Source organism: Gymnoscopelus braueri, assembly GCF_963280865.1.
Source record: "Gymnoscopelus braueri genome assembly, chromosome: 1".
Taxonomy (NCBI): domain Eukaryota; kingdom Metazoa; phylum Chordata; class Actinopteri; order Myctophiformes; family Myctophidae; genus Gymnoscopelus; species Gymnoscopelus braueri.
In genome coordinates, this window is record NC_137603.1 from 50,575,282 (window position 1) to 50,591,428 (window position 16,147).

The 16,147-nt window shown below is 41.4% G+C and overlaps 1 protein-coding gene across 1 annotated transcript in view; it reads left to right on the forward strand.

The window, feature by feature from the left end:
* itfg1 (integrin alpha FG-GAP repeat containing 1) overlaps positions 1 to 16,147 on the forward strand; it is a 200,028-nt gene that overhangs the window by 146,297 nt on the left and 37,584 nt on the right. The window contains exon 13 of the mRNA XM_080439008.1: positions 11,593 to 11,636. Coding sequence (XP_080295134.1) covers positions 11,593 to 11,636 — 44 coding nt within the window. The remainder of the gene's footprint in view (positions 1 to 11,592; positions 11,637 to 16,147) is intronic.

The window sequence follows — 16,147 nt, forward strand, 5'->3', positions numbered from 1 at the left end:
GTTGTGGACACACACACACTAGTTTGTTGCCAAGTAGATGTGGATTGTCTGGGAGGAGGGCAGCTGGACACAGCAGATGGTGAAGCAGCATTTAGTCAGATGTTCAGTGGACTCACACTTTCTGGTCTCTGCTGGGGTCAGTTGAAGCTAAGGTCATGTACAATGCGCTGATAAAATGGTTCCATTGTGTACATTCTCAGAGTTTAAGTACACTCTCAGAGCCACGGACCCTGGCCACAGCGGATGTCTGGTCAATGCGCTTCAGTGAGAATGCCTTTGTCTTTGCCTTTGTCCTGGGATCGATCCGATATTTTCATACTTTTTTGCTGCAGTAACCACACATTTTTTTAATGAATGTCATATTCCAATTATCTCACCAGAGTTAACAGTTGCAAAAATGATTTGACCTTATCTAGGGAATAAACCTTGCATTGTTTAAATGAAATGTGCTTTTGGAAGAGTTAACATCCCAGACTCTTCTCCCTTCTGGCACCCAAACTGTGGAACTAACTTCCCATTGCAGACTCACTCCCAATTTTCCACCATAATCTGAAGACTCACCTCTTCAGACTCCAGCTTAGTCCGTAGCACTTGACGACCTTGCAGGCTTATGCAAAGGCTAAAATATAATATAAATGTCATGTTATGTAGACAGATGCCAGGTCATTTGTAGACCTGGCATCCTACAGTGTTTATAGTTTCAATGTACAGATTATTGACTTTAAAAAATATATATTATGCTGTTTAGACTGATGACAGGTTATTGGTTTACCTATGATCCTAGATTACTATTTCTATGCATTTGATGTATTACCTGGTGTTTTCCTTGCTTACTGTAAAATCGCTCTGGATTAAGAGCTAAATGCTTAAATCGTAAATTGTATTTCTTAGAAGATACATCCTTCACATGACATGACATTTGAGAAGCTGCATAAATAGCTTGACTGCAGGGCTGAGCTGAGCTGCTCATTAGCAGGCACAGAAACAACTTGTTGAGATGGGGGGAATGGGGGCATTTTCATTAGTAAACAGAATGTTACTGTGTTGGAATAATTACTTTCTCAAGACGTCACCGAAGCAGGCGTTTGTTCCATTTATGTAAAAACTGGAGACGCAATTACTGCTCTGCCTACGGAACAATGCACGCACGCTCGCACACACACACATGCAAACGTGCACGCACACACACACACACACACACACACACACACACACACACACACACACACACACACACACACAGGCACATACATCACCACCCCAACACTGAAGATCACATGAATGGCTAGTTACAATTGTGCACACCACACACACGCTAATATTAATAGTAATACTCATGAGTCCACTCAGTTTTTCAGCAAGTAATAAACGTGTGCGTGCGTGCATGTGTGTATGTATGTTTCTAGGACACCTCCTCTGTCCTTAATGTCTTGGTTTTGTTTTGTGCTCTGCTGTTCTCAACATATCAAACAACAGACACACATACAGTACACGCACACACACGCGCACACACACACACACACACACACACACACACACACACACACACACACACACACACACACACACACACACACACACATCCTGTCAACACAGACTTTGTCAGCCACCCCCCCCCAAACACTTCCTCACATTTCATTGTTGGCAGTGAATATTTCTCCGGGTGTTTCTGTCTGCCGTTCACTGTCTACTGAGGAAACAACAGACGATGAAGCGACAAGAGCAGGCAACGTGAAAACACTTCCCCCTCACCTGCCTGCCTCACACACAAAGTAGAAGTGATACAGTGCACCTAGATTTATCCCTATACTGTTGTTTCCGTTACTTTGTTATCTATTAGAGCAGTGGTTTACAACCCTTTTCATATCAAGGTCCATTATTTATTCTGCATTTGAGCCACGGACCACCGTTTGATGAGATTTAGCCTCTGACCCAAAACCCAAGTATTCTGTTGTCGTTGGATACGATTTTGTCCACAATTCCAAGCTGTATTGATGTTGGTACCATAGGAGAGATAACAGGCAAACGTTGATCAAAATAACAATTCTTTAATAGTTTGTCCATTAGGGCCATGATACACAAGAAGCAAATTATCAATATAATATAAATCCCAAATCCATTAACTTAATGGCCTGTACAGGTTTTTGACCATTTTGACAGCACTGAGTAAGCAGCAGTACGCACTGACTCACTTGACTCAAATTGTGACTTTTCTGGAATTTCTGGTCTCAGGAACATTTTGAGGGAAATTAAGTTGTTCTCTTGGTAGGCAGCCAACCACACTTGTAGCCAAAAGTCTCAAGGATTCTACATCCTATGGGGTTGGATTACAACTAAACGGTACAGGAGTCAGGACTAAGGCTGTGTGTGTGTGTGTGCACTAGAGCCTTTCTTTCCAACTGAAAACGCCAAGGCGCTCGCCTGAAAACTTGATCTAAAAATATTTCAGCGTACTGAAAGTACTGTCCGCCCCCTTGCGCAGTGTGAGTGTGTATGTCTTGATCTGCGGCTGAAGTGATTTACAATTTGCACAACACTTTTTACAACAACCGTCTGCACTAACCTCTCCTCTTAGCCTATATAAACAAAGTCTCTCAGTCCGTGTGTGTATGTCTAAAGTTGCACCGACAGCGCAGAGTCGTTTGTAGCATAAATTACGCACAACTACAGCATTGATTGCAAGGACAAGGGCCATCGTCATTTCCCTGCTTGGGAAAACACCTGTGCGAGCAACTTGCGCACAATCTGTTAAAAAGAACCGTCCTCTGTTCTTCGCCTGCCAGCCACTCAAACACTGCTTCTGTTGCAGCGTCTTTGTGTGTGTGTGTGTGTGTGTGTGTGTGTGTGTGTGTGTGTGTGTGTGTGTGTGTGTGTGTGTGTGTGTGTGTGTGTGTGTGTGTGTGTGTGTGTGTGTGTGTGTGTGTGTGTGTGTGTGTGTGTGTGTGTGCGTGCGTGCGTGCGTGCGTGTGCGCGCGCAATTTGCAAACACAATCCCCTCCCCCAGATGTGTGTGTGTTTTTAATATCAACTGCTGCTGCTCATGCTACATATATTAGTCTATGTATGACATAGCATTTCATTGCATGTTGTGCTATTATCATACGTTTCTTTCAACTTTTATACTTCTTCATATACTGTACACACAACTGTGCATGCGTGATTTGCGCTGGTCAGTGACGAAATCTGCGGTGGTCAAGATTGTTTCGGGGAAACGGCACTAGTGCGGGGGGCTCCTTTCACACTGTTTCACAGATTGAGACTTGGCCTAACAAAAAAAACGTTTCAGTTGTGAGATTAGTTTTTTTACTTTAATCCACCTGACCTTCAACACCAGGTCTGTCAGAAAGCTTTGCGTCCAGGAGTAGAGTGGAGAGCTCAACCCCAGGCCCCTGAGCTCTGTGACCACCAGTCTACAAGGATCTATAATCAATAAACACAAGACTTACTTACTGTCCAGGTGGAAGATAATGGTGTGCCCTATACCAATGTTTCTCAAACTTTTTCATGTCAAGGACCCCCAAAATTATATGTATTTGGCCGCGGACCCCCATCTCAAAAATATTGTCCCAGGGACCCCCAGAAGCAAAGACTTTATGTAAAATGTTAGCTTTAAAAAATATATATATTCAAAGATGTTGCACTCATCTGATAGAAAATAAGTCATTTTTCTTGTGAACTACTCCTTTAAGACAATAGTAAAGGCAATAGGGCAGTAGTCGTGCCAGGGTTATTTTTCCTTGGGACAGGGGCAAGAATAGACCTTTTGCGACGGAAGTGGACAATAAAATGGATTAAATATAGAGGTGAAGATTGGCGCCGGATGGTCCATGCAGGGCAGGCCTTCAACACTCTCTCTGGAATGAGATCAGGGTCCGCAGCTTTCCTAATCTTCACCATCCTCAGAACGTTGACAGTTGGTGTGCAAGTCTCCCCCTGAAACAGTGCTGGAGTTCAGTCCACAGTGTCAGCAGTAGCTGTCTGGCCACCAGCGTAGCTTCGGCATCAAAGCACCATGAACGTTGTATAAATCCTCCATCAAAGAGGGTTCTGCCTGCACTGAGGTGCTACTGTGCCCCCATAGTCTGTGATGTTTCTGATACCCTGGCGTAACACCCTGCGGCAGTGTTTCCCAAACACAGGGTAGGGACCCAATTTTGCGGTCACTTTAACCATTTTTGATGGGTTGCGAGTAAAATATCCCCTTTTTTAACGTTTTTAAAATGTATTATTTCAAAACATTTTCAAACTTTTTTAAATAAAGAAAATTATAAAAATAAGCCTTTTTTTTAAGCGCACCAATGCACCAAAATAAAAATACATTATGAATCAGAATTAACCACTTAAGCCCTAGACTTAAGTGGTTAATTCTGATTGATAATGTATTTTTATTTTAGCTAGGGTCCCATGGCGAAACCAAAATGTATCTTTTGGGTTTGGAAACCCCTGCCCTGTGACTATGGTTGGCTGTAGGTTCACTTACTTTAGGTCAGCTGGGGCTATACTTTACATCTTTATAGGTGACACTGCTAGTAAGTAAGGGCTAATAGTTACTGCAGCTATACAGTAGGTCAAACACTTAAACCCTAGCCTATTATGGGGCGGACATTCGTGGGAAAATAATCGATCTACAAGCTCACAACACGTCGGACTGCGACGCTTTGCAACAAATACATTAAGTGTAGATGGCCTATAGATCCCTGGGAGACTCTATTGTCACATGGCAGGTTTATAGGTGTAAAACAGTGGGTGATAATTGTTTCTGTGAGAGCTCCATCGTGTCTAGTTATTTCCAGAAAGAGAAAGAAAAAAGAAGAGGGGGTAGGGACAGGAGGAGAAAGGTTTCAACTATGTATATATGTTGTTTCTGTCGGGTGGAAACCTCATTATGTCCAAAACTGTTACTTTTCAAGATTAAAAAATAAAAATAAAAATAAAAATCAGATCTACAAGCTCAAAACGTGTGTGCTTTGAGCTTGTGGATCTGCTACTTTTGATGCTTTTTGTGTGACGCAGTAGTATAATCAATTAGGGCATCAATTCACGAAAAAACGAAAATAATATGGAGATAAGAGGTTACTGCCCGGCAACAGCAATATACAGGGTTTAATTAGTTAAGTAACCTAGTCAGTTGGGGCTGTACTGTAGTTATACTGTACGTGTTGTGTTTGTGATTCAAGTTGAGCTGAACTAGTTCATTTTCACACACACTCACAATTCATTCATTTCTGCCCCCCCCCCCCCTAGCTTTATTGACCCAGGACTGCTGAGATATTGACCTGGTGTCAAAACTGTGCACGTGACTACTTCCTTCCTTATTTCTGTGTGTTAGCTTAAGTGTGTGTGTGTGTGTGTGTGTGTGTGTGTGTGTGTGTGTGTGTGTGCGTGTGTGTGCGTGTGCGCGCGCATTATGGTATCGATCCGCCCTTGCCTCTCTACTGGTGCATTCAAACTAATGTGACCTGTAGCACACAAGCTTGACCCCCCCCCCCCCCACACACACATACACACACATACATACACATGTTCCACATGTTTAAAATAAATCATGATTCTGTCCATTTTGAATAGCTTGTATACATGATTATTGTGCAATTGACAGATTATTGATAGTTTTGACATTGTTTCTCAATTAATATGGTATGTTTATAAATGGTAGTACGGCCACCCTACTCACTGTACCTTCATGTATGTTTAAAATAAAAGTATGAATATATTAATCTGTCTATTATTTTAATAGCTTATAACATGGTATGTTTATACATATTATGAAACACAATTTTATACATTAAAAACCCTACACTGTAAACCTAATCTGTAGTTTAAACCCTACATCGTGAACCTAATCTGTAGTTTAAACCCTACATCGTGAACCTAATCTGTAGGTTAAACCCTACATCGTGAACCTAATCTGTAGTTTAAACCCTACATCGTGAACCTAATCTGTAGGTTAAACCCTACATCGTGAACCTAATCTGTAGTTTAAACCCTACATCGTGAACCTAATCTGTAGTTTAAACCCTACATTGTGAACCTAATCTGTAGGTTAAACCCTACATCGTAAACCTAATCTGTAGTTTAAACCCTACATCGTAAACCTAATCTGTAGTTTAAACCCTACATCGTGAACCTAATCTGTAGTTTAAACCCTACATCGTGAACCTAATCTGTAGTTTAAACCCTACATTGTGAACCTAATCTGTAGTTTAAAGTGAATCAGACTCAGTGTGTTGTGAACGGAACTCATTGTGCTAATGAGCTGCTCAGGCCTGGCTGCTTTTCTGGGATCTGCTGCTCTTGCCTGGAGGCACCCCAAAAGATATTTATTTTGTCACTTATTCCTTAAACATGCATGCTCTCTCTCTCTCTCTCTGTGTGTCTGTCTGTCTGTCTGTCTTTCTCTGTGACATACACACACACACACACACACACACACACACACACACACACACACACACACACACACACACACACACACACACACACACACACACACACACCTTCTGCATGACATTCCCCATTGACTGTCTCACTGACAGAAAGTGGAATAGTGCACCAACACTTGTGTGTGCGTGCACACACACACACACACACACACCCCCCCACACACACGCACGCACGCACGCACACACACACACACACACACACACACACACACACACACACACACACACACACACACACACACACACACACACACACACACACACACACACACACACAGAGAGGCAGTAGAGGGGGCCAGTTCATCCCACACTTGAGTGGGTCAGTCCTGTGAGAGAGCCACCATCAGTCTTAATACCGCACTGGAAAATAGGCTAGCTCACTCGCACTGAGGACTGTGTGTGTGTGTGTGTGTGTGTGTGTGTGTGTGTGTGTTTGCGTAACTATACTTGTGAGGACCAAATGTCCCCACAAGTATAGTCGAATTTGAGAATTCAGACATTCACAATGTCTACATAAACCATTTTCCTCGTCCTCACAAGAAAAACGTTTGTTTTATCATTAAAAAAAAGAAGATTTTTACAGATCCAGGTTGTGGTTAGGATGAGACATTTAAAGGTTAGGGGTTGGAATTAGAGTAAAACATAATTTAGCCTATAGATGCGTGCCAGTGTTATGCACCAAAAAATAGCCAATCTACAAGCTCACAACGTGTTGTGAGCTTGTAGATCTGCCATTTTTCGCCTGGGCTTACAGTTAAAAATGCCACAAAATTGTAAGAAGGGCATTCGTAAATGTGTCGTCCTAAAATGTTGATGTCCTCACAAGTATAATAATACAAACGTGTGTGTGTTTGTGTGTGTGTGTGTGCAACTGAGAGATAGATAAAACATCCTGGATGGAGTAGAGAGATGTTGATATGCTGTTACTGTATTGTAGGAACTAGAAAAAAGTGCTCTTTGTACATGAAAGCCCCCGTCGTACCCCGACACTGTAGCCCTCCCAACTGTGGCCATCACCTAATGTTGTATAGTCAGTGGTTCTCAAACTTTTTCATGTCAAGGACCCCCAAAATGATATGTATTTGGCCGCGGACCCCCCATCTCAACAATATTTTGTGCCAGGGATTTTTCAAAAAAAGCAGATCTACAAGCTCATAGCAAGGCACTCTGAGCTTGTATATCTGCTATTTTTGAATAGCCAGAGTATAAAATATGGTTATGACGCTATTTTAACACATTTTGCTGAGGACCCCCTGGTCCCACTTTGAGAACCAATGGTATAGTTGCCATGTAGGCTACCATGTAGGCTGCCATGTAGTGTTGTTTCTGAAAAGGAGAAACGTGCTTAGAGAATTTGTTATGAATGCAGAATGCTATTTTTTTTTTTTTTTATATTATCAAAACAAAGTTATTCTGACCATGTGAATTACGACAGAGATATTGGCACATAATAACGGTGCCAGACCTTTTGTTTCATCACTCCCAATTTCACTTGTTTTATCATATATCCTGTATGAGTTCTCTCTCCTGATTGGACAACCTTATTATCCTGACCTGAAAATGCATTTTCTGTTTATTAAAGAGCTGGAGAGACAGGGAAGGCTTCCTGTTACTGAACATTGACAAACACTCTAATGGTTGCTATCACAATATAGAGCTATTTAACACTTATTTTAACATGAAGTATCACTTACACCACCTTTAACACACATCTGTATGTCTGGTTCTGTAGTGTCATAATCATATATTTGACAGCAGCTCAACATTAACCCAATTCACAGAAGAAAGTGTGACCCCTCCCCCCATAATCTTGCTCTCTCTCTCTATCTCTCTGTCTCTCTCTCGCTCTCTCCCTCTCTCCCTCTCTCACATACTCTAGCCAGACACACACACACACACACACACACACACACACACACACACACACACACACACACACACACACACACACACACACACACACACACAGACCCAGACACAGACTCATCTAGTTCCTAGAGCGATGGCATTGCCCAGTGAGTTGTGAAGGACATCTGCGTTCATACAGGCTCTCTCTCGCTTTGCGCTTCATTGAACTTCATATCATGGAAGTCTCAACACAGTCCAAGCAAGCACTGAGTCTTTCAATTCACTGATTAAATATAACCAATTCTCTCCACTACACACACGCGCGCGCACACACACACACACACACACACACACACACACACACACACACACACACACACACACACACACACACACACACACACACACACACACACACACACACACACACACACACACACACACACATACACATACATACGCACACACACACACACTATACCCTTTTTCCTGCACTGTGTAAAGATCACAATAGCTTTGGCTCCATAAAAAATTACCACAACCTTTTTGAAATTCTCCAGCGTGTTTGAAATGAGATTATTATAACACACAGTGGGATAATAATTTGGTCCCCAGTCCTTGGGGTGTTTTTTTTGTCATTGTATATTTGCACATACGTGCCTTACCCATCCTAGGAGCAGTGAGCAGCCGTTGGTTGTATCGCTCGGGGAACAGCTAGGGGTTAAGCGTCTTGCTCAGGGACACTTACTGTAGACACGTGCTGGGGCCTGGAATCTAACCTGGGACATTTTGGCTTCCCAAGCGGGCTCTCTAACCATTCAGCCATGGCGGGATGTCATCCTGACTGTCACAGGGGCCCACAGTTCAGAAACACAATGTACACATCACTGTTTAAGCCAGGGGTCTTTAATGTTTTTCAGGCCTTGGACCCCTTAGCGGAGAGAGAGATGAAGCTTCATAGCCTTGGTGTTGTGTAAATGTATGTTTTTGTATGTTTGTTTAACACATGATCTTTTCTATTAATGTAGGTTTCGTGTTAATGTGTATTTTCAGACTTTTAACCACTTAAATCCTGAATACCAATTGACATTTGGCACTGTACTTGGTCTGCTCTTTTTTCCCTCTACACTAGAACCTCTTCGGCGAAAATAGCAGATCTACAAGATCAGAGGCTAATTTAGAAACCAGTTTTGGTTCAGGGCACCCCTGTAAATAACTTTTTCATCCAACGCATTCCAGAATGACATTCTCACTTTACATTTACCTTACATTTCATATTACGATACGTAAATACTAGTGTGTACATTTAACATGTTTCCAGATGGTGGTCCACGGACAAATACCTATTCATTTTGGGGGGTCCTTGACATGAAAATGTTTGAGAACCACTGGTTTAAACGACTTTAAAACAAACACGCAAGCTAGTGTTTGCGTGTTTGCTTGTGTGTGTGCTCAAAGAAGCAACTACACTTCAGAAACAAGCCTGCAACCCGCAACTACCAATAGCGACTTAAAAAAAAACTAAAAAACTAAAAGCAAGCCCAATGTTGCTTATAATAAGTGGACTTGGCAACACTGCAGTCAAGACGTTTGGATGAAACCTGGTAGGTCCCTAGGGGATCCTCAGAGTTACATAAAAATAAACTTACACAACACTGATGATATTGCTGTCTATGAATCTATCTATGAAAAAGATTAATCTGCAACATACTTTTATATAATATTTGGGGGGGGGGTCCCTGTTTCTCTCTCTCAGCTAAGGGGTCCTTGACGTGAAAAACACGGAAGACCCCTATTCTTTAGCCTGCCCAACATGAAATCTGAATTATGATCTCACTTTCCATCTGTGTCTGCCCATACAACCGGAGAGAACAGTCTACAACTGTGTCTTAATTGTGTTCCGTGTTCCCTCTGTTTGTGTGTTTTGTTTGTTTGGCCGCTAATATGCAGTGCAGTGAGCTCAGATTGGAGCAGAGCTAATTAACGAGGCATCGGGGCCAAATGAATGGCAACCTTTACACCCAGCAGCCTATTAGCATGCTAATAAAGTACACCGCTAATGACTGATCAGCAATTCACTGGAGTTTGTCTGCACTCAGCGTCTACACAATAAGATTGTGTGTAAGATGAGTGTACACCACATGCACGCATGCACACACACACACACACACACACACACACACACACACGGTTGTATTACTATACTTGTGAGGACATCAACATTTTAGGACGGCATGAAAATAAGGTCAATAATAGCAGATTGGAGATCAGTTATTTTTTGGTGTGTGAAATCGCCACACAATTCAGTATAAATCAGGTATAACTCTAACCCTAACACCTAAACCTAACCTCCAAATACCTAATCTGAATCTTTTCCTAACTGGAAGTCTTTTTTTAGCCATAAAATAACCATTTATTTTTCTTGTGAGGATCAGGAAAATTGTCCTCACAATGTCTATTTCTCACATTCTACTATACTTGTAAGGACATTTCTCAGTAATACAAGTGTACACACACACACACACACACACACACACACACACACGAGCACACACGCAAACACTAGCTTGTTAGTAATCCCATTTATTGTCTGTGTTCCATCGTTTCTAACCAATTTGTTTATCTTTGTGTTTGTGGAAGCCCCTGGAGATGGTAGTTAGTATTGTGGAAGAAGAAAAATATGTTGTGAGTGGTGAGAATCCTCATGAATAGTCAAATGAGATGCATTTGTGTGTGTTGGTGCTGCCAGCCGGCGGAACTAATACAGTCATTGTTAAGGAAGGTTTTTATTAGTGGGAGTGTGAAATGACTTTGACCTGCATGTGGGGTTTCACACTGGTTTCACTGAAAATAACGGAACAGTGACACATTGATCAATATTAACCCGTTAAGACCGGAAATCTTTGCATCTGGAGGGGGTCCCTGGAACAAAATATTTTGAGATGAGGTGGTCCGCGGACAAATACATATCATTTTGGGCGTCATTGACATGAGTTTGAGAACCACTGATATTATTATAGCAACATAAGATTTTTTTCCCCCCAAAAAATAGGATTTAGAAGACAGATTTGAGTAGAGAATGTTCGCTTTAAAAGTATATATATATATTCAAAGATTTGCAAAAATGTTCAAGATTTTTTTTAAAACATAGCAGATCTACAAGCTCGTAGCACGGCTATGAGCTTGTATATCTGCAATTTTTGAATAGCCTAAAGTATAAAATAATGGTTATAGCTAAAAAGAATGAAGTATGCGTTCCCGGATTAAATGGGTTAACTCTCCTCTCCTCTCCTCTCCTCAGTGCTCAGTGGGTTGTGCTCCAACGACTGCCCAGAACAAGTCAAGGTAAGAGGCTTGTTCAATGTGCTACTCAGTGTATGTATCATGCTGTGACGTTCCCCACACAAAGATGCAGCCCTCAAGGGAAGGTGCACGTGCGCATGTTTTCTTACGTGCACGCTCTCTCAGTCCTTAAGTAGGTCATGTGGGCTACAATTTACATTCACAATTTAGGCATTTAGCAGACGCTCTTATCCAGAGTGACTTACAATAAACAAGGTAATCGCATGTTCATCAAATGCAGAGAGACATTGTAGTGCCTCAGTAATCTAGGATCACGAGTAAACCAAGAACTTAGCATCAGTTTAAACAATATACTATCAAAAATTATAATCACATTGAAACTGTAAAACACCATGTAAACAATGAACCTAGCATCTGTTTAATTAAAGGAGGAGTTCACCCAAAAAATGACTTATTTTCTATCAATTGCACACCCTATAAAGCCTTGAATCCATGGATTTTATTTTTTTTTTGTCGCATTCCTAAGCTAATAATTTGATTCCCGTCTCCTACCGGCTAATGTATCCGGTAGGAGACACAAAGTAGATTATTTGTGTCTCCTACCGGAAATACACACGGTCATCAAATTATTGTCTTAGGAATGCCACAAAAACAAAAATAAATCCATGATATCAAGGCTTCATGGGGTGCGTAATTGATAGAAAATAAGTAATTTTTTGGGTGAACTCCTCCTTTAACATTTGAAATTACATTTTTAACATTGTGGTCAAATAAAACAAGCTTAAGTAACAAATACAGAACAAATGACTAAGGTATGTCGGCATAGTGCTGAAGTGAAGTCTGAAGTGGTGAGTCTTCAGATTAAAATGTGGTGTCAGTCTGCAGTTGTAGTCTTCAGGGCTCACTCACACACTGGGAATATGAAGTAAAGATGAGGTTCGTTGTAGCACATATAAAATACAATAGAGCTGGCACGTCCACTGGAGGGTAGGTGCAGGACCAGTCAATCAGTCAATCACAAATAAAAGTCTGCACACTTACCGGGGCACCCAAAAAGATGTATTGACGTTATGAGGAGCCACGCTATAATAAATAATACACATTTGAGTGTCCTGTCAAGAACTGTCACAAATTAGATGGCCATGAAATCATTCAAATAAGACTGGGACCTTATGTAACTTGTCATTTACATTATCGGGCGGCAGTGGCTCAGGGGTAGAGTGGCCGGTTCAGCGGCCAGATGGGAACTGCGAGGATCCCAGTTCGATCTCGGGCTCCCCCAGAGTTAGTGTTGAATTGTCCTTGAGCAAGACGCTGAACCCCTAATTGCTCCCGATGAGCAGGTTGGTGCCTTGCATGGTTTCCTCCGCCATCGGTGTATGAATGTGTGTGTGAATGGGTGAATGTAATGCACAATCTATGTAAAGCGCTTTGGATAAAAGCGCTATATAAATGCACCATTTACCATTTACATTATCAACAGAACATCGTAAACCTAAACTCACTCTGTATCTGACGTGTGCCTTGTCAGCTGTAGTTAAATGAGTCAAAATCATCATTTTTTTTGTTAAATTAACTTGATTGACCGTTCATTTAGATTACATCTGAATCAAATAATTGGATAGGATATCCCTTTTACACCGCAAATAAAGACTGTTTCTGACATGGCAAATGCAACGCAGCAGTTTGATTAGAACATAATACTCCTCTAGAGTTATTTTACTAAAAGCATTGGAGAAGGCGAGTCCAAGGTGAACTTGAAAAGATAAAACGCAAAACACATGCCGTCCAAACAAGCTACTAACATCATCCCTACCCATTCCCAACCATGATCGTATAGGTAAAATTGTAAATTAGATGTATAAGCAAGCATAGAGTTGTGATGTTACAGTAAAGATCTGTGCCAGAGGAAAATACAGCAGATAGGACTACATGTAAAAACAGCAACAGTAACCAAAATGTGACATAATTCCTTTATGATACTGAAGTATATCTTCCAGCCATAATCATACATAAAATGAGCCAGAACTCAACTTGTTTAATTAGTACATACATAGTTAAAATAAGAAGTCAGCCAAATGTTCTTTAGATGACACGATAGGTAAAGGGTGGGGAGTTCCTGGACATTTGCATTGGAAAGTCAGCTCAGGGACAAAGACAACACCTCACTTTGGATAACAAAAGAAGCATGTGTTTACACCTGGACTTCAAATTTTTGTCCCATTGTATTCACTTCGTTTGAGGCTCACCACCCTGTGGATCTATTTTAACATGTCTGTGAGAGCCATTGTCTCCCCAAAACCCCCTCCAGGAACAGACACCATGTTACTAGTAGAGTTAAAATACTGGGCTAAAATACAGAGAAACGTTACTAAGATGCTAGTATCCTTTGGTGAAAATATATACTGAAGTTAAAATGAACAAAAGTATTTAACTATGGCCTGTGTAGTTTTAATATAGGTAAAAGCCAGGAGAAGTAAAACGTATTCACATGAATGGATGCTGTGTCATTAAAACCTTTAAAGTTAACTATTGTTTACAGATGAATAAGAATGTAATTCCTGGTATCATTCTAAAGTGTATATTGTGCAAAGTATTAATCTAATAACAAAACTTCATTGTGAAACATGGTTCTGTACTGAAAGTAGATATTGCTAAATTGAGATCTATGCAGTGTGTGGCTTAGTATATTATGCGCAGTAGCGGTCCGTCTGCTCGGCCGCGACGGATCAGCTCCCGATTGGCTGAGAAGAGGCAGAGCCTTGGCTAAGGAGCGTGTCTTTCGAATCTTTTGTATAAATGCTGGTTGTTTTGTGTGGAGCAGTGTGCTGCGTTTCTGGACCCTTGCAGTAACCATTTTCTGGATTCTCCTTGTCGACAAATAAAGAAAGGAGAGAAACCTTATCACCTCGGATTTGATGTCTCCTTTGTCCTAACATTCTCACTAAGGGCTTGCGTTGCTCCACGGTTTAAATCCACGGTGTTTCCACACAAGATATACTTCAATACCTAGAAGCCCTATGTTATACCTCGTCGTGCAACAGTGGCATGCAAAATGAGCTTGTAGATTGCTATTTTTAACTTAAAGAAAGAAGACCCCCCTCCCCCACACAAATGTTCAAAAATAGCAGATCTACTCACAATGCTCGCGACACCATCCTATGACAAAGTGTAAAATAGCTTAACCCATTTAGACCTGACCAATTCTAACAGTTTTCTGAAAAAGAAAGAAAGAATAATAATAATTTTGCTATATAGTATACTGTATATATATACGTATATCTAAATATGACACAGATGCTGTCCCGTTTACAACTTGATCTAAATGACAAAAATAAAACACAATGAATGTGATACAAACAGACACACTTTAGACACATTTCAGAGGTGCCTTTTGCTCTGCTCTGCTGAAAATGCGCTACGCTATGAATACAGGTGTTCCTTGAGATTCTCACTTAGCCCATCAGTGCGCCTTGGGCTCAAAAAGTTAGGAAATAACACAGCTATGTTGAATGGCTATGCTAATGTGCACCTGCTTTTTAGAGGCGGGAGAAATGACACGGAAATCCGAAATCTGGCACATTGCACGTTAGTAAATCCGGTGGAATGCTTTCATCAGCCACACTTATCATCATCTCCTCTTCGTTTATTTCTGCCATGAGTGCCATCCTCCCTTTAAAAAGGAGAGAGGTGCACTTTTACGATGACACACAGGCTGTGTTGGAAATGGTCGCTTTCAGGTAGAAACCTCATATGTCCAAAACTATTACTTTTCAGGATTCAAAGTAAAAAATAGCTAAAATAGCTGATCTACAAGCTCAAAACGGGTCGCGATGCGACGCGTTTTGAGCTTGTTGGTCAGCTATTTTAGCTGCTTTTGTATGACACTGTACTAGGATCAGCAGCGTATGGTGAATTTTAACGTTGACCGGGCCAGAATCGCGCAACAACGGCTGATTAGTCTATTGAGAATTAACGAGCCATTCCGGGTGGAAAACGGAATGCTCGTCCCAAAACACACTGCCCCATTTTTTTCACGGACCGAGGCCGCCGGTTTAGAACCGGAGCAGGGTGTTTTAGGACGACGGTTCTTCTTCTATTTCACTTCTGAATGGAGAGAGGTGCATGTCTCTGCGCAATGGAGAACCGGTTTGACTGCGAAACTGGTTTTCTAATGGCCACTCATTAACAATTCGGCCGAATGCAAATGAGCCCCATTTGAAAACAAAGACGACTTATAGGGTGAGGGGCTGCTAATGTTGTTATGTTGATTATTTGTCTTTTTCCCCTGGCGGATCTTGCTCCACAGACCGGGCCATGGCCTCGTTGGCCCCAATGACCGTACGCCTCTGACTAGGATGAAGTAGGGCATGAATTTACAAAAAAAACATAGAAAGTAAAAAAAAATGAGATATAAGGTTTCTCCCCCGACAGCAACAAAATGGTCGGCGTGATTGTTTTGATAAATGCCATGCAGCTTTCCAGTTATAATGCATCTGAAATGAGCAGCTAAAAGGCTTAGTAAATCTGAGCCCGGAGTGCTTTCTTGTTGT